Genomic DNA, 27,476 nt, shown 5'->3' on the forward strand with positions numbered 1-27,476 from the left:
CGTTCCCCCCGACTCAGCCTGGGGTCTCAGAAGCACAGCCAAGGATCCCGGGGCAGGTGGCTGAGGGCAGGCGGCCCTCGCTCCGCAGTGGCGCTGGCACCAGGGTCCTCGGGAGGATGAGCTGGATGTCGACCTCGTGGTCTGTGCTTTGCAGGTCCCCGTCACCCCTGCACAGGTTGCCCATCCACGTGTGTTCCCACTGCAGTCACCGGGGCCCTTCATCCAGGGCCGCTCTGCCTGCACCCTGCCTTTGGCACGCCTAGAGGTCAGGACGGGGTTCTGGGCCCCAGGAGGTTTTGTGGGGAGGCCCACAGGCCAAGGTGGGGGTCCCCGGGTGGGCGGGGGTCTCCCCGTCGGGCCCAGGCTGGGGCCCAGCGTCTCAGGCTGCCTTCGTGTGCCCACAGACCCCGGCAGGGAGCCTTGGTGACTCCTGGGCACCGCAGGCCTGGCTGGGCTGACCTGTGCTGGGGGCCCACGCCAGCCTCACTGTGTTGCCGAGAGCCTGGGGGCTCCTGGGTGCCCATTTCTGGAGCTGGGGCCCCTCCGGTCTGCTTTGCCAGCCCTGGGGCAGGCCAAGGCGGGGACGGTCCCCCAGCGGTCTGAGCCTCTGTCTCAAAAGACCAGGGGCAAGTTTCCAGGGCCCAGAAACCTGAGTGTGTGTGTGTGCACGTGTGTGTGTGCATATGTCAGCGTGTCTGTGTGTGTGCACACCTATGTGCCTACATGTATGTGCACACGCGCCTAGACACATGAGCGGGAGGCTGGAGCTCAGGGGTGGCGTCTCCCTTGGGGGTGACCCTGGCTGGTGGCAGCCGTGTCCCCTCTGTCCTCACCACACGCCAGCCCTAGCTGGGATGCCACGCTGACCCAGGCACTGCCCGGTGCCAGCCTCGCCCTCGCCTGGCTCCGCTTGACCCCTGTGGTGCTGGGTGCCCAATGCCCAGCCTGGGGAAGGCGGGAGGAGCGCTGGAAGGCTACTTTTCCAGGGTTTTCGGGTTGGTTTGGCTTAAATGTGCATTGTTTGTGGATGCTGGTATAACGAGCACTTGGCGGGACCTGGCCCCGTGCTGGCCTCCGACGCGCCCTCCAGGCCTGCCGCCTGCCTTCCGGGCACTCAGCCCTCCCCAGGGCGTCCCGCGCGGGGCACACAGGAGGCTGCCTGCCAGGCTGGAAGGACGTCCGCGGCGCCACCGGCCGCCTGTCCAGCAGCTGGGAGGCCCAGGCAGAGGCTGCGGCAGCTGCAGAAGGGCCGAGGTGTCCGGGCCCAGTCCCTGCCCTGCTCCTCCCTCCCTGTCGCCCCCCTTCCTCCTCTCAGCCAGCGCCTGGGATCCCCAAGCAAGAGGGGGCTCCCCGTTCGGCCAGGTTTGGTCTCAGCTGGACCTCGGCCCTTCTGAGTTGCCTGTTGGTAGAATCCCAGCGGCAGCAGGAGGGTGTCCACTGCCCCTAGTCTCTGAGCTCAGGGAGGGAAGGCCCACGACCTCCTTATCCCTGATCCAGGGATGCCTGGAGGGGGGTGAGGTGGGGCGCCGAGGTCACCGGATTAGGGCAGGCCCACCAGGACACTCCCTTCTATTAACTCAGAGTCACCTGATTAGGGGCCTTAACTACAGCTGTGCAGCCCCTTCACCTTGGCCATATACGGCCATATATCCATCACGTTCACGGACTGGCCCCCCATTTGGGGGTGAGGATCTGGTAGGGTGTACACGCCAGGGGTCTGGGACCTGGGGCCACCTCAGAATCCTGCCTCCCGCCACAGACAAGAAGAGTGGGCCTCAGCTGCAGGAAAGCATGCGCGTAGCAGTTTCTCAGAACAGTATGGGGGTGGGGTGTGAGGCCAAGGGCGCATTTCAGGGGACATGGCTGGGGAAGGAAGGTGCTGCGGGCCCAGGAACAGGGTGAGCCGGGGACCGGGCATCACTCTCGGGCTCCCTGAGGCCAGGACAGGGCTCTGGGAGGGGCCGGGTGGGGTCTGCTGTGCACTGGGGTGCTGGGCAGGCGTCCACGTGGTCTGGAGAGCAGGGGTGATGACCCACCTGCCTTGGGAAGCAGCCGGATCCCCACGATTCCTGCAACCCCCCCTCAGCCCCACTGGTCTAGGGCCACCCGACTGAGCAGGGTGGGGAGGGCTTGAAACCTGAGCCCCTGTCAACCCTAGCAGCACCCCCGAGGCCCAGGACGGTCCTGGAGGGCAGCTCCCCCGAAGCCATGGCCCCATCCCTGAGCCTGGTGCCCACCGGGGAGGATGCCAGGCAGGCTCTGGGACGCAGGTGACCACAAACGCATAGTTTTTCTGTCTCAGCGTTCTTGCATTCTGTCTCACTAGGCGGAGACTATAATTTTAGGCCCTGGCAAACACTGCAATTCCTGCGAGCTTTCCGGGGAACACAGCCCATGAGTCAGTCTTGCGGAGGTGACGGAACTTTGAGAGCGTCCACCAAAGTAGACGCTTGTGCGGCAGGTTCAGCTAGCGCCCTTCTCCGTAATTCTGCCGGTGGCAGGGCTCGGCAGGTGCTGGAGAGCATCGAAGACCACCCCAGAGGCTCCTGCACAGGTGCACTCACGACAGGACTGTGGGAGGGGCCTCCCCTGAGGGCCTAAATGCAGGGGGGTGGGGGAGGCCCTCGGACACCGTCCCAGACCCTGGACAGCCCGGCCAGGGGACGTCAAGGCAACATGCGGTGTGTTTGTCTCAGTCTGATGGTTGAGTCGGGCCGCTCACCTGTCAGGGTGCTCACCTGTGAGCAGTCCCGCCCATTGGGCACGTGGGGACGGTACAGTGACGCTGTACTGGCTTGCCTGCTTGTCATGGTCCTGAGGAAGGGTTTACGCAGATGCTACACCCCTGCTCTGGCTAAGGTTCATAGGTTTGTCTCTTCCAACCCTGCCCTGCCCACCAGTCCCTGCAGAGGGGGCAGGGCAGGTGTCGGGCTCCTCAGGCGAGCTGTGGCCACCCACCTCCCTCATGTGAGGCTGTGACGGGCAGCTTTGCCCTTTACGTAGAAATAGCAAAAAGTGACAGCCCTGCAAGAGGAGAAAGACGCCGACTTCCCAGGGACCAGGCCCCGCATTGAACAGGGATGAAGACACTCAGGTCGGCGACAGCAGGACACAGACCCAGCTCGGGCTCCTGCGTGCCCACGCCGTCCCGGCTGGCCGAGCGGCCGCAGGAGCACAGGGCAGGCACAGCTCATACTGGCGGCGCTGCTGGCCTCACTCAGCCAGGCCACCGTCCGCATCCACTCCTAGCCGGGCTAGCGCTCTTCCTCGGCCCGAGAAGATCCGGGGCTCGCCACGGTGGCATCCCGCTCGGCGTCCCCAGGTGCTCCCACACCCTGGCGGGGCCTCTCAGGACAGCAGGCTCCCCGGGAAGACACCGGAGCCCATGTCCATTCACAGCGCCCTGGAGAACCACTGTCCTTGGGATGCTGGCAGCCAGGACCCCTTGTTTCTTGTCTAATTTCCCAACTGGTTTGACGGGGGCCCCGTGAGCATCCCACAAGGGATCCCACAAGCATCCCAGAGGGCCCACGAACGCTTCCCGGAGGATATGACCAACAGAGGGAAGCCCCAGCGTCCTCCTGCAAACAGGGCAGCCCTGGGCTCAGGGACAGGGCGGGTAAGTGGCCCCTGCAAGGCTCCTTTCCACTCCCGCTCCTCCTGAAACTTGCCCCCAGTCGGCACGATCAGAGGGCGCCCCCTCCTGACCCACTGCGGGGTGGGGGGAGCGGGCTGAGGGGGGAGGGTCTGCAGCTCAGCAAACTGGGGGGCGCTCGGGGTCCCCACCCACCCGGTGGCCGGGAGACGGGATGTCGCCTCCACGTGGGAGGCTCGGGCTGCACTGCAGCCTGGCCCAGCGCCCCACGTCAGGTCAGGACCCAGATCTCGGCCTGTCCTGGACGCTGCGTGCAGCACAGGGGCTGCTGGCGCAGGTGACCCAGTGGTGGGTCCGAGATGCAGAGTGACCGCCCTCGTTCCTGGGCAGCAGCTCCGTGGGGAGCACACAGTGCGTCTGGCCCACCTCTGGCTGCACTGACCAGCGTTTCAGACGAGCGATGTGTCCTCTTGGGTCTCAGCCCTTTCCTCCTTAAAGGGGGGCCAACAGGACAAACACACAGGCCGTAATGCCAGCACCTGCTTTGCTCCGAAACCCCACCTTCACGGTTACCTGGGGCGAGGTTCAGAGCTGGGACTGTGACGTGCCCATAAAGACCGGCGGCCTGGGATCCAGGCCAGGGGTGGATGCGCTTCGTCCTCGGTCCAGCTTGAGGGCTTCAGACGGGCGCCGAGGGAGCAGGTGGCCGGGAGTGGGAGCCGGTGAGCTGACAGGAGGCTCTGACTAGGGGGTGGCGAAGGTGGGATGCGGGGGGAGCTGAAGAGTCAAGGGGCTGAGGCGGGCAGCTCACCCCGACCGGGGTCTGAGTCGAGGGTCCCTGACTTAGGCGAACCAGATCGTGGGGCAGGGGAAGTGGGTGTGAGCCGTGCCTCGTGGGTGGGGAGAGGGAGGGTGTTAATGCAACAGAAGCACACACGGCTTGTTCTAACCAGGACGGGGCTTTATTGAAGACATCCACCGTCCCGTAACACGAGAGAAGGCACACGCACAGGCCACGGCCACCTGTCCTAGACGGCCCCGCGTGGCGAGTCCTCGCTTCCCGCGGCCAGACCTCACCCCCTGCCCTGAGAAGTACAGGGGGGCCCCAAGGTGAACCCCCGCCTTTCCCGGGGCCCCCCATGAGGCGAGTGTGAGACGGTTGCACCATGAGTGCGGCTTCATCTTCCCGGAGCCGGTGATCTTTCGGGCTGGTGTCTTGCACACGCTGTGGTCAGTCCCCCTTGGGTCTGTGCAGCCCTCATGCAACCTGACACACCTCGGCTCCCACAGGACGTGGATGTTCCTGCCCCCAACAGGACACCAGTCCCTGTCATTTCAAGCCCAGCAAGAAGGGACCTCCCCTAACGGCCTCGGAGGGCACCCTCCTCCCCTTGCACTGGGGGCGCCAGGAAGGACCCCAGGGCTGTGGAGTCACCGCCCGCATCCCGGCCACCGCAGCAAGGCCTGCGACTCTTCCCAAAGAAAGAGAACATAAGACGCCTTTCCAGAAGGCTGTCCCTTCCCACGCGCTGCTTCGGGTCCCCGGACAGAAGCGGCAGGCCTGTTGTCCAGGTCTTCTCACTCGGGCGGCACAGACCCTGTGTCGTGCGGGGCTCTCGAGAAGGGACACAGTGCACTGCAGGCAAAACGTCCCTGGAGGCGGCAGGCAGCCACCGTTCTGGAAGTCTCCTGTGGTCAACAGAAATCCATCCCACGACAGCGTCAGACAACTGGCTGAGAAAACACGCGCGAGCGACTGCCCTTACCTTTAACAAGAATGTCAAGGCCGAGCCTGTCATTCAGGAAACATCTGCTTCCAGGTCAGACTTTGGAAAAAACGTTTATTAGGGAGGACAGCTGCAAAGCCCACCTTCAGGAAGAGGCAAGTCGAGGTGGCCCTGCCATACAGGAGGGCATCTGGCTACGGCCCCTCACAGCAGAGGGCACAGGGGGAGGCCTGCCCAGCCAGCCCCTCCTGCCCTGGCGTGGTGCCCATCCACAGCGAAAGCTCGGCTTTCCTGGGTGGGCGAGGCTTCCTAAGGACGCAGCCCTGTGCGCCGAGGCTCAGCCTGGGGTCGAGCAGAGGCCGCAGCTGTGACCCCCACCCTCCCAGGTGTTCGGGAATACGCCGGACTTCAGCTCGGGGTCCCCGCTGACGGTCACTCCATGGCCTCCTGCAGCTCCTGCTTCTGCAGGGCCTGGAGCCGGCTGACCACGCGCTGGTGGACGGCCTCCAGCCCCTCGCTGTCTAGTTCCCGCAGCAGCAGGAGGACGGCGGTCAGGACGTTGTTCTGGGGGGCACAGAGAGTCACTGGGTGAGCAGCACGCCTGCGAGGCTGGGCGGCCGCCCACACCACGACACACGCGCACATCGCGGGAACAGAGCCTGCAGGAGGGGCGGCCTTGCAGGGAACAGGTGGACACTCTGGCAGACGGAAGCCACAGTCGTGGCACGGGTTGTGGCACTCACCGCCGGCAGGGACTTCCTACGAACTGACTTACCTGTTCACAGCCCTGAGGCCCAGAGAGGCTGGGCGGCAATGGAGCAGAGGCCTGCAGCAGGCTCTCGGCAACACGCACTCAAATGCCACACGTGCTTAGTGTGTGATGCACCCGTGTCCACATAGCTACACCGGGTTTCCATCTGCATTTGAGCAGGGAAACAATGCCATTTCTACCAGGAAAATTCTGGAAGGATTTTGCGCAGGCGGCTACTTGAGCCGATCCCTCTTGTTGGATGAGCTGAGGCATAGCCGCAAGCCAGAGCGTGCAGCCCATGTGGACACATGAGGACGTGGCTCAGGGGCTCACGCTTGGGGTGCCAATCCCTGGCTCTGCAACGCCCCCAGACTCCTGCTGCCCTCAAATCTCACCAGCCCTCCCCCGTGTCCCCAGGTCTTCCTGGCCACCGGCACCTCGCACTCAGAGGCTTGCGGGGGGCTTGATGCCCACAGGGACACCCAGCCTGGCCAGGACCCTTGGTGGCAGAGCCAGGGCCCTTCTGTCCTCTGCTTTCAGAGCAGGTGTCCTGTTTGAGCAGTTTGATGGTCTTTCGTTTGCATTTATGGCAGGTGCGGAGTTGAACCAGTGTCTTCAATCTCTGGTCCACCCTGCACTGCAGAGGCCCTGGAGTGGGAGTGAGGGTGCGGGGAGCTTCAGGCCTTAGCCCCGCTGCTGGGCAGACCTGCCACTGGGGACGGAACATGCCTCGGGCTCCTCCCAAAACATGTGGGAAGTGTGTGCAGGGACCCTGAGCTGCCCCACGCGGCCACCTCATTGAGGAGAGCGTTGCCACGAGGGGACAGTGACCTGCCGGGGTGGGGCAGGGCGGGAGAGACTAGCCATAGGCCAAGCGACTGCTGCCTAGATCGGCCTTCAGCCCGCGGTCACATCTGTCCACAGCCCTGGGGGCTGGCACTTCCAAGGATGGGGCCTCAGTCCATCCATTTCTGTACCTCCCGTGAGCTTCGCACGCATTTCAAGTGGTCACCGCATGAATGAGACAGGCCCAGCCCGTGGCTTCGGGCAGCCCCGCTCAGACTGTGGTACCCCCCTTCATGATGCCACAGGGAGGTCACAGCACCTGACAGCTCTGGTCAGGCCGAGCCAGGGGCTGGAGCAGGTGCTGGGGGGTCACGGGCCTCCCCACAGACCCTGGTTCAGACAGCTCCCCTTCCCACGTAAGCCGGTGGCGAGGTCCCCTCTGGGCTGAGCTGACTGGTGACCCATTCCCCTGCCAATGACCGGCTCAGGGAACTGACATCGAGCCTGCTGGGGGGCAGGGGGCATGTGGGGAAGACGTTGCACTGGTAAGAGGACACACGGCAAGAAACGGCCCCACCCTTCTGCCGGCCACAAGCCTGGAGCAGGGCATCCCTGTGAGCGCAGGACGAGCCCAGGCACAAGCCGGAGTGACACGAGAGGACTTGGAGGGACCCGGGTCCTCGCTGATGTCACTCAACTGCCCACACGACCTACTTATCGTTCAGCCAACAAGCCGTGGTCCTTACAGGGATGCCTATGGAGCCGTGGGGCCTGCCGCCTGGTCACCGACGGGGACACCGCCACCCGCCCTGGCCAGGAGGGGCCCTGCTTCTAACCGCAGGTGGGAGGCCTCTCCCAGGCAGCAACCTTCCCGCCCGAGACCGCCCTCGGCACAGCCCCAGGCGCGAGGGGGGCCCCCGCTGCGCACTCAGGCACCCCTCCCCCGTCTGCCGTGCCCCACCAGCTTAGATGTAGACACCGACATTGACCCAGGACGGTCGGCTTCCCACCCTCTAGGGCTGGCTTCGCGCGTCCCTGTGTTGTCTCCAGCCCCGCCCCCCGCCCCCAGCCCCAATCTCCACATTCCGGGGCCTCTTCCGGGCAGAGCAGCCTCCGTCACACTCACCCTGTTCCTGCGACTGCTTGTGGCCGCCCTCTGCGAGAAGGAAGGAAACTGGTCCCGGAAGGGCGCTTCAGGCCGAGCTGCCCCTGGATGCTGCTGGCGGGGGCGGGCGGGGGGAGGACAGCGGTGCGTGAGGCCCGAGGGGCACGGAGCCCCGCCCGCACTGTTCACACAACATTTGTGGGTCCGGCGCCTCGGGGAACAGCGAGGAAGAGGCTCCTAAAAGTGGACCCCACCCTGTCCGCAGGGAGAGCCCCACTGCAGGACTCTCTGCTTCTGGGGGGACAGGAGCAGTGGACGGAGGGGCCGGGGCAGCTCTACTTCTCTGACCCCTGGGGTCACCTCCCTGCTCCTGGCGCTCCCCCCGGGGCCGGGGGTGGGGCACTAGCACAAATGCTGCACGAGCCCCGGCCACGTGCCCTCCCCGTCCCGCCGCGGGACAGCAAGGCGCGTGGGCCGCATCTGTAAGCGGACGCCCAGCCTGGGCCCCGCTGTGAACAGTGGTCTCCACCACGTTCCTCAAGTCCAGTTTCTGCCCACAAACGTCTGTGACAATCATTCAATTGAGGTGCCCTGTGGGTCAGGGGGGGAGGGGGGAGGGGGGAGGGGGGGAGGGAGGGAGGGAGGGGGGAGGGAGGGAGGGGGGGAGGGCCCTCCCTCAGCCCACACGCCCGCCGTCCCCGGGGCTCCTGAGGCCACACAGAGGCTCAGCCGGCCACGGCCATGGCCACGAGGCTTCCCTCCTGCCAGGGGGCCCTGCACGCCCACCAGCCCACCGCCCTGAGTCCACCACTCCCTGCGGAGGGCTGGTCCCACACTCGCATGAGCTCCCTGCCCTGGGTCTTCTCCTGGCCACGTGGCTGACCCCAGGCTGGGGGCCCCTGAGAGCCAGCCCAGAAACAAACACCCACACCCCCCATCCAGCCCCAGAGGCGCAGCCGCGCGCGGGAGGACAGGGCAGGCCCGCGGGCCACACCTGGTCTCCTCGCCGAGGCTCAGCGGGTCCCGTGGCATCTCGGCAGCGGCATCCTCGGCGCTCAGGGTGTAGGACGGCTCGGGCGGGCCATTCCCTGAGTGCTGTCTGCTGGGGGCCGTGACCTCCTCTCCCTCCACCAGCGCTCGGGACACCTCCTCCTCCGTCACAGCTTGGGAGGGGGAGGGGGAGGGGGCAAAAGCATCAGTGGCCTCACCGCAAGCGAGCCCCGCGAGCCGTGGCCCCGCCGTCCCCTCGGCGCTCAGCACGGTCTGCTTCGGGGATGAGGCGGCTGTCTGTCCACCCCGACGGCTAGCACCCGGGAGCAGGGCTGGGCCCCCCACCATTGCATCCCGCCCTGGAGGTGCTGGAGAAACGACAGATGGCCAATGACTGCTTGTGAATCTGAATTCCAGCATTTGCCAAAAGCAGATAGATACTCATAAAAAACCCTAAACTAAGACCCTAAAACTAAACCCTGAACTAAACCCTAAACTAAGGTTTTTAAAAGGAATAGACCACACCGTATTTCTTCTATTTCACTCACACGTGACAGTTTATCTGAAGCTTATTTATATCAAAGTCATTCACCTAGGAGAAAATCATCGCGCACATAAGGGTCAGGAACCAGCACAGAGAACGCCAGGGGCTTCACAGGAAAAAGGCCTGGCCCTGGACACGAGCTGGAACCCCAGAGGCGGGAGCAGGAAAGGCCCACACACGTCGCCTCGTGCGTGATGGAGGAGAGGCGGCTTGGAACGGCAGGAAGGCGCCCCCCAAACCCCCACCCCACCCCTCCAACAGCAAGGCAACCCGGGGTGGGAGGGGTCAAGGACCGATGGAGCACCCTCACCTGCTGGCATCACCACCTTGGGACCCTGTCGACCAGCAGTGATGCTGCCCGGCCACCCAGACCGTCACGAGCTCCCAGGGCAGGTGGGTGAGCATTTGGAGCAGAGGGTACTTAGCAGGATAAAAAGGAGAAGCAGCAGCTCAGTGCTTCGACGGCAGGACCGAGAAACAACGGTGCGGGTTCAGCCGAGATCCTACACTCCGCGAGGGGCCGTGGGGCGGCAGACGGCACAACCTGGGGCACCCCGAGGAGGCCGGCCTCCCCGGCACCTGCGAGAGGGGAGGGGTGGAGCCTGCCCGCGGGCACCTACCCCGGTTGTCCAGCTTCTGCAGGCGAGGCAGGTTGCGCAGGACGGTCATGCGGTAGAGGTGAGGGCAGGCGCCACAGCAGGGGTTCTCCGCCAGCCACAGCACACGCAGGCACGGGAGGCCCTTCAGGTAGAAGAGCTCCGCCAGACTGGAGATGCAGTTCTTGCGCAGGTAGAGCTCGCTCAGCTGCCGGCAGCGGCTCACGGGCTCCAGGGTGGAGATGCTGTTGACGCTGCAGGGAGATGGCCGTCAGTGCCTGCCGGGGCACCCCCGCCCCGCGGAGACGAGAGCACTGCGGGGCCGGTGCCCACCTGCCCCCGCCTTAGAAGTAGGTCAGACCCGGCCGTGGCTAGTCAAGTGCGAGGGAGGGCCCGGGCCCAGGAGAAAGCCCTGGGGGCGGGGGAAGCTCCTCCAACTGAAGGTGGGAGCGGCAGCCCCGGCTCTGTTGAGGCCGCGAGGAGTCAACCTTAGGGATAGGAGGTCTCAGCCCCCTTACAGGACAAGAGACTGCGGCCTCCCCGGGACACACCAAGCCCAGAGCTGGCAGCGGCCAGGAAAACCCACGTGGCCAAGAACCGAGCACTGAACTTCCAAACCCAGGTTCACCGAAGAAACAGCCACGGGTTTAAATGATGAGTGACCCAGAGACGGGACAGCAGCCAGGCGCCCGGCAGAGACCTACAGGCTTGAGCTGATGGGACGGGATCACCCCCCGCACACCCAGTCGGACCAGCCAGCTGAGCTCGAGGGGGGCAGCCGAGCATCCTCACGCCCTGAGCCCCAGGCCGCAGGGGACCCTGCCCGACGTGCCGGACCGGTCTAGACCACCCTGTGCTGGACGCTGCGCTTGTGCTGGGCAGGCTGTCCCAACTCCTGCCTTAGGGCCGCTGCTGCCCCACCCGACACTCACTTGTCAACGTGGTTGCTGGTGTGCTCGGCACCACCTCGCCCGGCAGCCGGGATGAGGCTGACGCCACCTCACCACGAGCAAACCCAGGCTCTGGAATCCTCACCACCAGGGAAGCTGCGCAGGCCATGGGGTGAAGCGAGAAGTTCAACCTGCGGCGGCCTGGAGTCCCCTCCTCGCCCACTAAGGCTGCCGCTGCTACATACCGAACGCAACCTCAGATCCAGATGCTGGGATCCTGACCCCCAGGGCAGTGGTGTTAGGAGGTGGGGCCCCCACGAGCGGGGTCAGTGCCCTTATAAGAGGGACCCCACAGAGCTCTCCGCCCTTCTGCCAGGTGAGGACACAGGGCGAAGATGCCGTCTGTGAGCCAAGAGGCAGCCCCTCACTAGACCCTGATCTCGGGCTTGTGGCCTCAGAACTGTGAGGAATCAATGTCTGTAAAATCCCACTAGAGCAGCCAGAATGGACTAAGCCTTCCTGCCCATGGGCACCAAGACCAAAGCCAAACTAACTCATCTCACAGGACGGCCAACCCGCATCCAAGCAGCAGTCCCCACACTGCGGGGGTCCCACCAGTTCAAGCGGCCAGATAGCCCGGCGACAGCCCTGGGCACTGTCCTCCCCCGGCTGCGGCGGTGAGAACCCCTGCTGCACGACAAGCGGGCCTTCGGCTCGGAGGCCCGGCAACTTGCCCCAGATTCCTCAGACAGCGCTCGGCAGCGATGGGGTTAAGTCCGCTGCAAGTTTCCTGCTACTTTTGGGTAACGAAAGTGTAAACACTTGTCAGGTAAGGCCTTCTGGGGCGTGGGCTCAAATCCCAGCTTCACTGATAATCGTACCGGGTGAGTGACGGTGGACGGCTGGTGCCCCACCTGCCCCACTGCCGTGCTCCTCCTGCCTCCACCCCACCCCACCCTGGGGCCGCTGCTGCCTTCACCCCCGTCCCACAGGCCTTGCAGCCAGGGAAGCCAAGGTACACAGGGCCGAGCTGGGCCCTGGGCGGGAGACCGGTCCTGGGCCCACTCCTTCATTCATTCCTTCGTCCCGCAAGAAGGTGCTGGCCTGAGCCTGTCGGGTCGGGACTGGGGGTGCGTGAGCACAAGGTGGGCGGCACGGCACCCACCAGGTGACCTCGGAAGGCGCAAAGGAGGCCGAGCAGAGGGCTAGGGAGGGACAAACAGGATGGCCGGCTGTGTGACGAGGAAGGTGAGTGACGGGATCTGCACAGGACCAAGGGCCTAGGACCCCACATGCAGGGCGAGTCCTGCAACCCTCTGAGCTGCCAAACAGGGAGTCTGCCTTCCTTACAGGGCTTAAATCTCCCTGAGGTTTTAGGTGTGGGGACCCGCAGAAAGCACCCACCCCGGCATCTGGCAGGGTCAGCTCCCTCCCGGGCCCAGAGCAGACAGGACAGGGCTCAGGGCTGGAGGGCGTTCCTCCCTCCGCCTGACCCTGCAAACTCCCCAGGCGCCTGAAGCCCCAAAGACAGTACTTGGTTCTTTCAAGGTTTCCTTTGTTAAACCGCTGATGATTCTGGAAGAGGTCAACTATTACCAAGGACAGATTGTGTGATGCAGGGAAGCTGGCAGAGCTCCAGGCAGTGATGGAACCAGGAGGGCAGGAAAGGCTGGCGCGCTGGGGCAGACGTGGTCACCCTGGGGCGGCTGCTCACCATTAGGAGGGCGGCACCCACGGACCCCCAGGATGGGCAGGGCGAGCTCAGGGGGAAGCCCGGGTGCCCTCCAGGAAGGGGCGGAGCTGCAGAGCAGCCAGGGCCTCTGCTGCCTGGGCCTGGCCCATAGCAGCGGCCCTCCCACACCTTGGTTGGGAATTTTCAGGTTATCTGAGGGCCTGCGGGAGGGATCTGAACATTCTCCTCCTCTTCCAGCCCCAGTGACTTAAGAGTGGAGCGGGCCGGCATGTACTACCTGAGGGTGATCACTTCCAGGCTGGGCATTTCCCGGCATATGGAGATCTAGGAAGGAAAAGAATGTGATTTTGCAAAAGTTGCTGGGCACTGGCCCTGTGACGTCACGCCCCACGCCAAGGGCCTAAGCAGAGGAGCCGCCCTCGCCCCAGGAGCACGCAGGGCTCTGCATCCCGCTCCCCTCTGCAGCCCAGACGTCCCCTCTACCCGATGGAGAAACGGGCACCCTCTCCACGACTTTAAACAGCATCTTTACTACCAAATGCTACCAGCCCTCGAGACGGAGCATTCCTCATTTTAGATGCCCTCAGAGGACATCCGTAAGGGGAGCTGAATGGACAGAGGACCTTTCTTCTTGCTGCCCCTGACATCCAGGGAAAGGACAGAAGCCGCTTCTGGCCAACAGAGCTGTGCCAATAGGGAGACAGGCTTGAAACTGGATCTCAGACCATCTTAACACTGCGTCAGTGGAAGAGCGCAGCGGGGCTCAGGATGGACCACGCGGGCTCCCTGGCCTGTAAGGCTGATGAACGGCGAAGCCCCAAATATCTGTGTGCCTGCCAGACCCCACGCACGGGGCCAGACGGGGTCCCTGCCGTCAACAAGCGCACAGTCTGGCCAGAATGCTTCACACCTGCGGTGGGTCTGTTCTCCGTGACAGTGGTGTCTTGCTTTGTTTGTTTTTGCTGCTGGGCAGACAGCACTTCAGCTACAGAATGAGGCGGAACTGGCTCTTCTGGGCAGCCCTGACAGCATCTCCAACTTTGTTTCTCAGAAAAGGTATGGTTCAAGGTACGAAACAGAAGTCAGTAAGAACCCGCTGACTAGCACCCACACTCTGTGCGAGCTGGAGACGTTCATTCCAGAAACGGGCGGGCGGGGGCAGAAATCTATTCACGGACATACAGCTCAGCCCAGCGGCCCAGCTCCGTGCTCTGCCCCCACCCAGGCCCCATCTCGTCCTGCCCTGGGAGTCAGGGTGAAGCTGGATCTGACCAAGGGGAGGAGCTGAAGTGAAGAAACTCCTCGGGGACGTGAAGTCCAGGAACCTATACAAGGAACCCTCCGGCTGAGTGCACTGCTTTTAAAGCCAACCAACCAAGCCACTGGGGCTCTTCCCCGGGTGGGAGCAGGTCTGTGCCTTGGACCTGCCCGCTCCTCCGTGAGGCCTGCCTTTCACCTGCAGGAGGATGTGTGTGGGAACGTCACAGCGCACTTGGGTCCTGTAGAACTTTTTCTTCATGAGTGGTTCTGCCTTACAAAAACCGCTCAAGGAGCAAAGTACTGGTCGGCCGCCTGGATCGCGTGGGAGCCGCCTGTCAATTTAACCAGCCTCCCGGGGACCAGGGCTTGTCTGGAGACGATCAGCACGATACTTACATCAGTGAGGTGGCTGCCCCTGGAGACGGAAAAAGACACACGCACTTTTATTTTGTTGAAGTTGAATTTAAAACATTAAAACCAAAAATTAATGACAAACGTCTACAGACTTTAAGAGTCTGTGATTTTAACGACAAAGTAAAAGAAAGCTTTCCCAGATAACGGACAAAGGTGCCAAAAATCGTCTCCTGGTTGATTTTGGACGAAACTATTTGATACTGGCGGCCTCCTTCGCAGACTCCGGCACAGCAGACGATGCCCCATTTGAAGGACACCAAGATTTCCTCATTCTCAAGGCTGCTGCACTGAGGGATAATTCCCTCACTAATGTGCATAACAAGGGAGTCTTTGTAAGGGCCAAGTTCATGAGACTTATGAAACACACTTCAGAAAGCCTGGAATAGGGCCGTTGTGCCTCCCTGCTTAGGGGAAGAATGACCGCCCCATGCAGAACAAAGGCACGCATTATTGAAAACGACGACAGGGATGCCGTGGCCAAGATACCAGATGTGCAGCGCAAAGAGAGAGGCTTTTAATGAACAGCCAGAGCTCACTGCAGCCAATCTGCCCGACACCAGTGGGAGGACGCTCTACTTCTGGCTGAGCGCCACCTGAACTGTCCAGTGTACAGGGCGCGGGGAGCCGTGCTCTGAACCCCCCGTGAACGTGTGCGGACCTTTCCGGAGTTTCAGAAGTACTTCTGATCCTTCCTCGGCTCAGCTAGGCCTGGCCGCCCTGCCTTTGAGCCTGCACCTGTATCTCTTCCTGTCACCTCCCGGACAGTAAGTCCCCTGGGGACAACCCCTCTCTGTACCCGCCCCCCCAGAGCTCAATTACAAAAATGTTTACCGAAGCATCACTTTAGAGTCTCAGTTTCCTTTCTTTCCCCAAGCAAGGGTGTCAATCACCTTGATCTCCCACCTTATCAGCAGGCCTGGCTCCCAGGGACTGCTGGCAATGTCAGAAATGAGACCTGTCCACAGAGGGAAACGTCTGCCCACTAAAACTACCTAGAAGTCCAAGAACAGTCTTCAAGGTAATTCCAACCGTTTCCAGCAAGGAGGGCTGCTTTGGAGCTGTGTGTGAAATACCACTGCTCAGGGGTGAAAATTCTGAAACGACCTTTCCCCAAAGGCCCCCTGAGCTTATGGCATCACCTCCCAGAGGCTGTGAGCCCCTGGCACCGGGCACACCAGCCTGGACAGGGGCCAGGAAGGTGAGGCCAGAGGTGCCCCCCCCTCCATCCTGAACCCCTCTGCATCCTCCGCAGGCCCTTCTCGGTCCCGCCCCAGAGCAGAGGGGGCGGGCTGGGGTCCCTGCTCCAGGGCCGAGGTGCTGGGCAGGGGTCTCCATTCCTAGACGGCTCTTCCCAGCCCTGTCCCAGGGAGGGGGTCCCGGGAAGGGGGTGCCGGGCAGCGGGCAGGACACGCGGGGACGGCCCCCGGCCTCTGGGCCTCACCAGCAGTTGAGCTTCCGCACGCTGTGCAGCTCCGAGGCCTTGGCCCGGGACAGGACCATCTTCCGCGTCAGCTTCATGACGGCGGGCAGCCCAAAGGCCTCAACCCGGCCCAGCTCTCAAACCGCCAGCTACCACTGAGGCCGTCCGCCAGGCCGCGGCGCTTCTCCAAGGGGCGGGGCCCGCGTCGTCAGGGGCGGGTGCTGAGAGCCCATTGGCCGGCAGCGAGGGGGCGGGCCGGCGCGAGCGCAGTGGGGCCGCCAGGGCTTCTGCTCCGCGCATTGGTTCCGCCGCGCATTGGTTCCGCCGCGCATTGGCTCCGCCGCGCATTGGCTCCGCCGCGCATTGGCTCCGCCTCGCCGGCTCCTCTCTGCCCCTGGCGCCGCGCGCCCGGTTCTGCGCATGCGCATTGTGGGGGATACCTCTAACCCCCCCACCCCCCCCAACCCCGGCTCTGACGCGATTCTGGCGCGACTCTGGCGCGATTCTGAGACGACAAGGTTGGAGACTGCAGCCAGAGGCGGGTCGGGTCCCGAATCCCAACCCCCGACCCCCAGCCCCCTCCCCGATTCCCGAACCATGGACACTAACCCCGGGCCCCAGTCCCCGCCCCGAGTCCCAAATCCCGAACCCCAACCCCGGCCCCAGTCCCCGCCCCGAGTCCCAAATCCCAAACCCCAACCCCGGGCCCCAGTCCCCGCCCCGAGTCCCGTGCATTAGAAGTGATGGTCTCGTAACTGCCCTGAATTAGAAAGATTTAAAATGTTGAGAGGAGAACTCCAGGACAGTCCCAGGGCTGCGTTGATCCTCTCCCTCTCAGCATTTAAGGAAAGGCGGCAGGTGCCAAAGGTACGGGCCAGCCCTAACAGAGACCTCGCAAGTACTTACACAGTTTAGAAATCAAAGGTTACTTGGGCTGCAAAGTACATTAAGACAGGTACCGGGGATCTCAGACCCGTTAGAATTGACAAGACCAAGCTCAGCCTCCTCTGGGACCTCTTTCCTATTAGGCCCTGGTCCAGTCTTTGGCCTGTCCAGCCCAATCTCAGCAAAGATCCTGCTAGGTGACCCCCACCCTTGATCTCTGATCGCCCTCATTATCTGCTTAAGCGCCTCATCCCTCCCTCACAAGTGGTAGCTAATCTTCTTGGCCTGTAGTTTGCAAGATCCCCTGCCCTTGAAGTCTCTTGGTAACTTTCCATCCGCTGGCCCCTCACCGCTCCTTGGCTGTAAATCCCCCTTTTCCTTGTTGAACTTGGAGTTGAGCACAATCTCTCTCCTCTAATTGCAATATTCTTGAATAAAGTCTTCCTTACTCTTTTAACAAGTGTCAGAATGATTTTTTCTTTCACAGGGGTCAGAGGTTGCTTTCCCAGGGTGTCACAGCCACATCCCAAGCCCAGGGCCCTGGAGAGTGGTGAAGGACCTGCATGTACGAGGGACCCCCCGGCAGGACCAGGGGTTGCAATTCAGTGGGGGAGAGTGGAATTTTGCTATAGGATCTCCCATCCCATCCAAGCCCACCATTTTTATTGTAAAGACAATACAGAGAATTCTAAAAAAGAAAAGCATCTCCACAGTAGTTTAACAACTGGTGCGTTTTCTGTATTTCATCCTGTGTGCTGTGTTTTGCTGGAACACACCGTGTTGTGAGGGGTCTACCAGTCAGTTCTTGCCCTGAGCCCCCTCATCCATGCCTGGGTCCTACCGTATGGTGGATGGGCCCAGAAACAATCTTGAGTGAGTGGAACCGGGTGCGAGGGGCGTGGGGCCGAGGGCACAGCTAGCTGGAGCACAGGTGGCCCAGACCCCCAGGCCACCTCCACCGTTGTCCCAGTGCCTGTGGCCCCACAGGGGCTCCTCTGATCAGCCGGTGAGGGATGGCCAGCTCAGTGTGGGGCTGGAAACTGCAGGGAGCTGCAGGATGTCACCCTCGGGTGGCCCTGAAAGACTGGTGAAGGCTGATGCCCGCAACAGGCAGAGTTTCGAGCAGGGTGTCAGCCTGGGCTTTGGTTTGATCCCACTTGCAGGCTGGTAAGTCAGCCTCTTACTCCTTCGCGGGTGCCGGCAGGAGACTGCGGCTCCTGAGTCAGAGACAAAGGACGGTTTATTCCTCGTGGCGCTGGCATGTTTGCGTCAGCGACACGACCCGAGTTCCATGGGAGCGACGTGAGGGGCTCAGTGGATGCTCACTGCCCACGCTGTGGGTTCATGCGGTAGGTACCAGGAGGAATCAGGGAGCTCTGGATCCACCGCTTTTCCAGCCACCAGTGAGCAAGCCTCATCTTGGTCCAGGGGCGACATCCCTCACGTCTCACGGTTACCAGCTGTAGGAACAACCCAAGGAAACGGCCTTGCAGCCTTAGCACACCAGCGAGACCTGTAGGTGAGCACGAGGTCCCGGGAGTGCAGGCCCACCACGTGGAGCGCCTGTTCCTCCACTCTGGGGTGGGAAGGACACTGACTTTGGGTTACGCGTGGACTCACAGGTGGGCAGGAATGGCCTGACCCTCTGGGTGGTGGTGGGACTGAAAGGAGAGAGACGGGAGAATCGGGGACCGGGAGGTCTGGCAGAGACACTGGGGGTGGGCCGCGGTGCAGAGATCCTCATACCCAGCAGTGAGGCCACCGGGCACCGCCCACGGACGAGGCGCTGGATGGCCAGAGAGGGCAATGCCTCGGCCAGTTGATGGCCATCAGCCTCTGTCCTCAGCCAGCCCGGTGCTGGCTGGTGAGTCAGACAGGGCAAGGCCATGGTGGCCCAGACGGAGGCCACACACGGTACCATCCCTCGGAGAGACGGGACGGTGACGCACTTGGGCAGGATGGACACGTTCTGGGGCTGGCCTCGGCTTTCCCACCCGCAGGGCCTCAGGCAGCAAGCACCGTGGTCTGAAGGCTCGCTGTGGTTTGATCCACCAGCACAGGGTCCCACAACATCCCGTCAGATCAGGGGACCCACATCAGGGGCACGAAAACCCTGCGTGATCTGGCCCCGGGCCCCTCCCCTCATCACGGCCACTATGGCCTTCCTGGTGGTCCTCAAACACACGACTTGAGTTCACCTCGGGGCCTTTGCACCTACTCTTCCCTGGGTCCAAATGGCTTTCATCGGATTGTTCTGGTTCGATCCATCACACTTCCTTAGAAAGTGGATCACTTCCTCAATGCACCCTGCTGAGAAAGGCCGTCCCAGCTTGCCTGACACCCTGTGACCTCCAGCTCCTGCCGCGCTGAACTCCTCGATGTTTTCCACGCCCTGAGGTGGTTTATGTCATCTTCGCCGGGACTGCGGGTCTGGGCTCCTCTTTTCCCCGGAGCCCCAGCCCCTAGACAGGGTCTGCCCATGGTGAGGCTGGCTGACCAACGTGCATGCGGGGTCTGCAGGGGCCTTCGAATGCCAGCTCTGGCAGGTCCCCGAGTCACCGCTCCCTCCCCACCCACTGGGGGTGAGAAGGTTTCCTTCCACACTGGGTTGTGAGGACTGCCAACGGACGTGGGAGCTTAGCGTGGTGCTTGGCAAGCGGACGGGAGCTGGGGGGTGGGGGTACCGGCCGAGCGATCAAGCCTCTCTGCCCTCATCCACCGACGGTGATGCCGGCCGCTGCAGAGAGCAGTCCGGACGGACAGACTCAGCTGCAGACCACAGAATGGACTTGTGGAAGAGAAGTGAGGCCTGTGTTTATTCATTTTATTCTGTGTCCTGACTGTCCGGGGCATTTCCATCTCCGTTCTCATCCTTGTCGCTGCAGAATGAATGGGCCACCTGGTAGAGCTTTCTGGGCGGGCACACGGCCACGAGGGTGCCCACGGTCTCTACCCTCCTGGGCAGCACCACCGTGCCCACTTACTTCCATGGGCCGTCCCTTTGGATTAGACGTTTCTGGAATGCAGTTCATCCTTTGACCTCAGAAATGAAGTGATGTAGGAAGACAAGGTTGTCCCCCAGCATGAAGCCCACTCCTCTGGTCCGCTCTCTAGACGAGGGTCAGCAACCCCCCAGCCAACAGGCCAGATCCAGCCACTGCCTGTTCTTGTAAATAAGTTTTATTGGCACACAGCCAGACCCATCCGCTTATGTTTTGCCATTGGCTGCTCTCTCGCTGCGAGGGCAGAGTTGAGTAGTTCCAACCGAGACCATCGCCTGCAAAACCTGAACCATTAACCACCCGGCCCGGTATGGAAAAAGTCTGCCGCAGCTGCCCTAGGCTCTGGGCCGTGTTGGCTCCCAGCCCCCAGACCCTCCCCTCCTTCTCTGCTCTTCTCCAAGGAGCCTGCAGCCTGGCCTCTCCTTGCTCCTGTGTATTATTCATGAGCAGGGCTCGCCATGCTAATCGCTTAGATCACTATCTTTCAGTGATTGTGGTTTTCTCTCCCTGCCAGACCAGGGGGCTTCATATCTCGGGCAATGACGTCCGCGTGGTAACAAAGTCTTCTGCGCCGCATTTCCTTTATCTGAACTGGAAATAACCGTCGGTTCAAGATCAGTACTCGCTGCTCTTGCACTTTGCGGTTCCTGCTTTTTATTTTATGGAAACGACGTTTCATAATTGCTCTTGCAGCAGTGTGAAAACGTGGTGAGACACGCTGGTCTCTAGGAGGGAAAGAGCCCCACAGGGAACGATGAGGGCACATATGTTTCGTCAGAAGCCTGATTCATGAGATACTTCACCTTAAGCAATGTTCCCAACAGAGGCCCTGGGGTACCTGGAAACGAGAGCCAGCCCGTCCCCACCTGTCCATCGGATGGTCCCTGCAGTTACTTCTGTCTCATGAAATATTAACTTCCCCTCACTGTGCTTTTAGTCATGATGGCTCTTGGGCCAGAGGGCATCAAGGAAGGAGCCCTGGGTGGAGAGTGTGGGCACAGCTGCTGACAGACAGCTGCAGACGCGGGTGGGTCTCCTCTTCCTTTGCCTGTTAACTAGGGTCTGAGATGCCTGTCTGGGGTTTGTGGCCATCCTCATAGCAGGATACGTCCCGTAGCGGCAACTCACTAAGCGCGTGCTACTTGCGGCTCTGGGGATGCAGCAGTGATGTCTGGAAGGCTTGCCCCCTGCAGCGTGCAGTCCTGCAGGCCAGAGCCATCGGGTAACACTCACTGTTGCTGTTCTTAACTCCGTGGTGGCCAACCACCTTGGAGGAGTGGCTCCAGCTGCCTTTAAAGTGTCTGGAAAAAACGATCAAGTGCCGTACAAGGGCTCTCATGGGTTCCGACACGTTCCCCAAGCTGCTTAGAAACCTCCTGATGACGGAGAGTGAGACAGGGGCCAGCCTTTGGCGCTGGACCCGTGGCACTGCCGGCTGGCTGCTTCGTGGAGAGGCAGGGGCGGGTGGGGGTTGAAGGGCCTTCCAGAGGAGGGTGCTCCGGGCAGGAGTCCTGCACACTAGGTCAGCACGCCCAGGGGAGGAAATGAGGGTCAGCAGGCAGACCCCGGGCCCCGGGATCAGAGAGGCACAGGACCCTGTTCACTTCCCTGGACCCTGAGCAAGGGCCCGGGAGTGGCCGTGGGGCCTTGTGGGGTGGCAGCTGGGAGGGGGAGGGCAGAGGGCCTCTGTTGGGTAAGAGACTTGTGGCCGGGGAGTTTGGACCTTTAGGGAAAGTTGGGATCAGTCTTTCAGAATCCAGTCCCCTCTGCCCTCCAGCCAGGAGGACTGAGCGGGGCAGGGCAGCCAGGGTGGAAATCAGGCACCTGAGGGCCCACGGCCAGCACGTGGCAGGGTGGGGTACTGTGCGGTTTTGCATCTTTCCGGCTCCCTCTGTTCCTGCCTTCCCCGGAACGGTCTCCTGGCTTTGGGGCCCCCCAGGAAGACAGGTGACGGCAGGGATAGGCCGGCAGGCGAAGTGGTTCACCCGGTGCGGTGCCGGGGCCCCCTGGGTCTCCAGCTCCGGCTGGACACAATCCCCACCCAGCCCTGCGCGCCCCCCCTCCCAGTGCTCTTTGGACTTGGCCAGAATCGCTGCCTCCGGTTTTACACGTGCCGCCAGCCTCTCGGGAGGGGGTCTGGGGGAGGCTGACCTCCCAGCTCATGCGTCTGGGAGACCCCGCTCCTGCGGCTCTTCTCTCCTCTTCGGCTCTGGCCTCGGGCGCGGACGGGGCGGGCTGCGCTCTCCGGAGCCGTGACGCAGAGCGCGCTGCGGGGCCCGAGATGGCGGGCGGCCCCGCGGGGCCATGGGCTGCAGTCTTGCGCAGCGGCGAGTGGACGCGGGGGGCGCGGGCCTCCCCGAGCAGGTAGGCGCGCCGGCCGGGGTGGAGGACACTGGGGTGCGGCGAAGGCGCCGGTCGCGGGGAGGATGCGCAGGGGTCCAGGGGCGCCGGTCGGGCCGGCAGAAGCGGAGCACAGGCTGGGTGCGGTGCGCCGCGGGGTGCGGGGACCCAGGCACCCGCCTGGGTGCAGGCGCGGCGGCGGGAGCTGGGGCGCGGCTGGGGTTCGGGGACGACTGCAGGCTCTGGGGTCTGAGTGAGCCGGGGCGCAGAGGGCTGGTGCAGGGCTAAGGCGGGCGTGTGGGGGACGGAGGCAGGGACCCAGGCAGCGCGGGTGCGGGCGTCCCGCTGGGCTGCGGCGCGGGACACAGGCGCTGCGACAGGGCTGGGCGCGGTCTGTCCGGGGGCGTCGTGTCCCAAATTGGGGAGAACAGGGACTTGGCCATCTCAGGCTCTTGCTCCGACATCCGCGCCCCCCGCCCCCGCCCCAGACCACCCGGCCCAGTTCGGTGGCTGGTACTTCCTTTGCCCCTCACCCCGCCTGTGGCTATTTATAGCCTGGAAAGTGCTTTCACAGCCAGCATTTCAAAGGATGCTGGAGCGGAGCCGCTGGGAGCAGCTGCAGGGTTTAGAGAAGTGCAGAGGGGGGTGCACATAGGGCCGCAGCCAGTGTGCCCAGGCCCGCTTGCGGTTCTGTTTCCTGGTGAGTCTTCCGGGCTGGGGAGGGTGGAGTGCCAGCAGGAGCCCTGTCTTGGTCCCCGTGGTCTTGACCCGCGGTCTTGAGTGGGACATTCACCCCCCTCAGTCCCCTCTACGGCAACAGCTTCACGTTCTTGTCAGTGTCCCGTGCCAGGTGACGTTTGCGGTGAGCGTGCTGTGTGGCTGTATATTCAGGCCCATGCAGTCAGATGCTCTCTCTCTCTTCTTGGAAGTCATTTACTTTTAGCGTTTTCTCAACACGCCTGTGCTAATTGCTTATGAAGAATTTTAGCTATAAAACAGGGTGGCCAAATTTGCTTTTAGGTGATATGTGAAGAAAGCAACTCATGATAAGATTCTGGGGAGAAGAACCCCAGAGAAGGTTGGATGGGGGGCTTCTGTAAGGTCACTGTCAGCCCTGGGTTTCCGGGACTCTCCCAGGGCCTAGGCTGGTGGACGGGGGAACTGGGCATGGCGGGGCTGGGTTGGGGGGAGGGACGGGGGGAGGAGGGAGGAGAGGGTCAGGCCAGCATCCCCCCTGCAGCTGGGCATGGGGATGCTTACACACGGCCGGCTCTGTCCCGTGAAGTCTGATGGGGTGGTGGGGTGGGAGGAGTGGCGTTTTGACACGTTTCCCAGGGACCTGTTGGCAGCTGGGATTGGAGAAAATCCGCACAAGCCCCTGTGGGTGAGCTGAGATGGGCAGCTGTCTGAGAAATGTGAATCTGAGCACACGCACTTGAGTTTCTTAAGACCAAGTCCTTTACTGCTCATCCTTTAGCTCCTTGTCCTGTACAGGACCGAGCCTTGGAGGGGGACGGGGGCCGCCTCTAGTCCAGGACCGAGCCTTGGAGGGGGGGGCGGGGGCCGCCTCTAGTCCAGGACCGAGGCTTGGAGGGGGGACGGGGGGCCGCCTCTAGTCCAGGACCGAGCCTTGGAGGGGGGGCGGGAACCGCCTCTAGTCCAGGACCGAGCCTTGGAGGGGGACGGGGGCCGCCTCTAGTCCAGGACCGAGCCTTGGAGGGGGGGCGGGGGCCGCCTCTAGTCCAGGACCGAGGCTTGGAGGGGGGACGGGGGCCGCCTCTAGTCCAGGACCGAGCCTTGGAGGGGGGGGCGGGAACCGCCTCTAGTCCAGGACCGAGCCTTGGAGGGGGACGGGGGCCGCCTCTAGTCCAGGACCGAGCCTTGGAGGGGGGGGCGGGGGCCGCCTCTAGTCCAGGACCGAGCCTTGGAGGGGGGGCGGGAAACCGCCTCTAGTCCAGGACCGAGCCTGGGAGGGGGCCGGGGGCCGCCTCTAGTCCAGGACCGAGCCTTAGAGGGGGACGGGGGCCGCCTCTAGTCCAGGACCGAGCCTTGGAGGGGGGGCGGGGGCCGCCTCTAGTCCAGGACCGAGCCTTGGAGGGGGGCGGGAACCGCCTCTAGTCCAGGACCGAGCCTTGGAGGGGGGGCGGGGCCGCCTCTAGTCCAGGACCGAGCCTTGGAGGGGGACGGGGGCCGCCTCTAGTCCAGGACCGAGCCTGAGAGGGGGACGGGGGCCGCCTCTAGTCCAGGACCGAGCCTTGGAGGGGGGACGGGGGCCGCCTCTAGTCCAGGACCGAGGCTTGGAGGGGGGACGGGGGCCGCCTCTAGTCCAGGACCGAGCCTTGGAGGGGGGCGGGAACCGCCTCTAGTCCAGGACCGAGCCTTGGAGGGGGACGGGGGCCGCCTCTAGTCCAGGACCGAGCCTTGGAGGGGGGGCGGGGGCCGCCTCTAGTCCAGGACCGAGCCTTGGAGGGGGGCGGGGGCCGCCTCTAGTCCAGGTCCCCTTACAGACTAGCTGCCCGGCTGTACGCTTTTCAGAGCCTCGTTTTCCTCTTTGGTCACCTGGAACATTTCCTGCTCATCTGCTTCCCTGAGAAGCTGGTCGTGAGGCCAGGTGAGCTGCCACATAGGACTGCAGATGGCCCTGTAAGGGCCACACAGGTATAAGGCCCCCTCCGCCGTGAGTGCTGTGCCAGGAACCCCTGGAGGGGCTGCAGAGCCAGTGCTGCTTACTGCCGTGTCTCAGTCCGTCCAGGCCACTATAACAAAATTCCACGTTCGGTGGTTTATAAACGGCAGGCATTTATTCCTCACAGCTCTGCAGGCTGGAAGTGCAAGATCAAGGTGCCCGCAGGGTTGGTGAGGGCCCCCTTTGGGTTGCAGGGAGCTCTTGGGGGTTTCTTTTATAAGTAGCCTGATCCCATCCACGAGGGCTCCACCCTCCTGACCTAACCACCACTCAAATGCCCCATCTCCAAATGCCATCGCATTTCGGGGGATGGTTTCAATGTAGGAATTTTAGGGGAACACAGTCAGACCATAGCATTCTGACCCCCCCAGATTTATGTCCTTTCCCCACATGCAAAATACATTCACTGCATCCCAACAGCCCCCAAATCTTAACTCATTCCGGCGTCCACTCCAAAGTCTGAGCCCAAAGTCTCCTCTAAATACTACCTAAGTCAGGTGTGGGGGGACTCGAGGTAGATTCATCCCGAGGCAGAGTCCTCTCCGGCTGTGAACGTGGGAAACCAAACAGTGTTACTCAGTGCAAGTTCGTGTGCCCGACGGACGCGCAGTGAGGCCAAAACAAACTGAAACGTCAGAGTCTGGAGCAGAGAAAGGTTTATTGCAGGGCTGAGCAAGGAGATGGGTGGCTTGTGCCTCCCCAAACCCCAAACTCCCCAATGGCCTTCAGCAAAGCATTGTTAAAGGCCAAGTGATGGGGGGAGTCACAGGGTCTGTGATCAGCTTGTGCACAGCTCTCTGATTGGCTGATGATAAGGTAACGGGCGGGGTCACAGGGGCTCACATTATCAATGCTCAGGGCTCCAGTGGGTCTGGGGGCTACATGCTCACAGTCATCAAGTAGTTAGCATCTTCCACTTGGTTGGGGAGGGGGCCGGGTGGTTTCACAGATGTGAAGCAATGCAGGAAATGTACAGCACAGGATGTGGGTAAGAGGCCTGCCCCCGGAAGGCGCCATAGGGTCCTGCATGCTTACAACAAGCTGTGTGCTTCCAGAACACAGCGGACGGACAGGCGTAGGGAGGACATTCCCATTCCAAAAGGGAGAGGTTGAAAAAAAAGGCAGGGTGACAGGTCCTGAGCAGGTCTAAAGCCTCGAGGCCCACTGGGGGGTGGTCCTGCCCCTCTGCCTTGCTGGGCACCGTCCGCCGTGCACGTTTCCTGGCCCGGAATCACAGGCCAGGGGCTCCACTGGTCTGGGGCTGCCCTGCCCCACACACTGCCCTCGAGGCAGCCCTCTGCCGGGGCGCGTGCCCTGGGCTCTGGGCGCCTCCATCCTTCAAATCCGGGGGCAGGTAGCCGCGCCAACCCTGCCCCCCAGGGCCGTGCGCACTCCCCATCGGCAGAGACAGCATCCTGCAGGCGCTGCCACACCAGACTGGCTGGGGCCACACTCCTGCTGAGAAGTCCAGGATGGGAGGGGTGCAGGGCAGCTGGGCCCCCCTTTGAGATCATTCTGCCCCTCACGCCCTCCCACTCGGGGCCTGTGCTGGGAGGGCAGCCCCGTGAGCTCCAAAATGCCTTGGGGGTCAATCTTCCATTGTCGTGGACGTGGGTCCCGGCTTCTGATGAGATGGCTGACCAGTCTCCCCAGCTTGATGAAGACAAACAGGCCACCTACATCCTTATCAGACCTGGCCACACCCTCCATCTTCTGTCCTGATCAAGCTTCCTCATTCCTTTCCTTGTCTATAAGCTGAGAATCTCCCAGCTCTCTAAACTCTGAATCCTTTTTGATTAGAAGTCCACCTTTAGGTCATTTCTCTCTCCTCCACAATTTGCTATAAGCATTCAGGAGAAGCCTTAGGGCTTCCCTGGTGGCGCAGTGGTTGAGAGTCCGCCTGCCGATGCAGGGGACGCGGGTTCGTGCCCCGGTCTGGGAAGATCCCACATGCCGCGGAGCGGCTGGGCCCGTGAGCCATGGCCGCTGAGTCTGCGCGTCCGGAGCCTGTGCTCCGCAACGGGAGAGGCCACAACAGTGAGAGGCCCGCGTACCGCAGGAAAAAAAAAAAAAAAAAAAAAGAGAAGCCTTAGCTGTACTTTCAACACTTTGCCTTGATGCTTCCTCAAGCCAAATTTCCAGTTTCATCACTTACAAGTTCTGTCTTCCACAAAACACCAGGAGAGAGGCGGTTCAGCCAAGCTCTTTGCCTCTTTATAACATGATCCCTTCTCCTCCAGTTTCCAACAACGTGGTCCTCGTTCCGTCTGAGACCTCGTCGGAATGGCCTTTACCAATCCACGTTTCTACCAGCACCTGCCCATGAGCACTCAGGCTTCTCTAAGGAGGCTGAGGCCCTCTCTCCAGCTCTCCTCTCCTCTGAGCTCCCCTCGCCAAAACACGCTCTGTCTGTCCACAGCGATGGAGGCTTTTTCTAGCGCCCCTCCGAACCTCTTCCGTTCTGCGCGTTGCTCCGTTCCGGAGCTGCTTTTCCATTTGCAGGTGTTTGTACCAGCAGCCCCTACTCCTGGTACCAATGTTCTGTGTTATCCCGGTGCTTTCACGTGAGGGAGGTTTGACTCCTTCTTCTGAGACGGGTGTGGGCGCCTCTGGGGTGACCCCGGCCCAGGAGCAAGGGGGACGGGAGCCGCCCGGAGGAGGGAATGAGAAATGCAGAGGTGAGGGTGGCCTGAGCCCTGCGCGCCAGCGACTGGGTGGCTGAACCCCAAGTGCCCAGTGCTGAGCTTGAGCGGCCCCGAAGAGGGTGGGCCGGATGAGGGCTGGATGGGTGC

The 27,476-nt window shown here is 62.5% G+C and overlaps 2 protein-coding genes across 6 annotated transcripts in view; one reads left to right on the forward strand and one right to left on the reverse strand.

Annotated features, from left to right (window-relative positions):
* Positions 1-5,416: 5,416 nt before the first annotated feature.
* CFAP410 (cilia and flagella associated protein 410) lies at positions 5,417-15,981 on the reverse strand. The gene is given in 8 exon segments (XM_032630537.1): positions 5,417-5,886; positions 7,986-8,050; positions 8,053-8,078; positions 8,959-9,127; positions 10,119-10,348; positions 12,955-13,001; positions 14,334-14,352; positions 15,793-15,981. Coding segments are annotated over 8 exon segments (765 nt in total). The 5' UTR covers positions 15,870-15,981; the 3' UTR covers positions 5,417-5,754.
* Positions 15,982-21,603: 5,622 nt separating this feature from the next.
* TRPM2 (transient receptor potential cation channel subfamily M member 2) overlaps positions 21,604-27,476 on the forward strand; it is a 50,411-nt gene continuing 44,538 nt past the window's right edge. For 3 of the 5 annotated variants that reach the window (XM_032629733.1, XM_032629735.1, XM_032629737.1), the window contains exon 1: positions 21,605-22,022. The gene's annotated coding sequence lies outside the window, so the exon portion shown is untranslated. Of the gene's footprint in view, positions 22,023-22,563; positions 22,699-27,476 lie in introns of those variants that run through there. The other 2 variants (XM_032629736.1, XM_032629734.1) reach the window with 2 other exon arrangements.

Source organism: Phocoena sinus, chromosome 4 (assembly GCF_008692025.1).
Source record: "Phocoena sinus isolate mPhoSin1 chromosome 4, mPhoSin1.pri, whole genome shotgun sequence".
Classification (NCBI taxonomy): Eukaryota; Metazoa; Chordata; class Mammalia; order Artiodactyla; family Phocoenidae; genus Phocoena; species Phocoena sinus.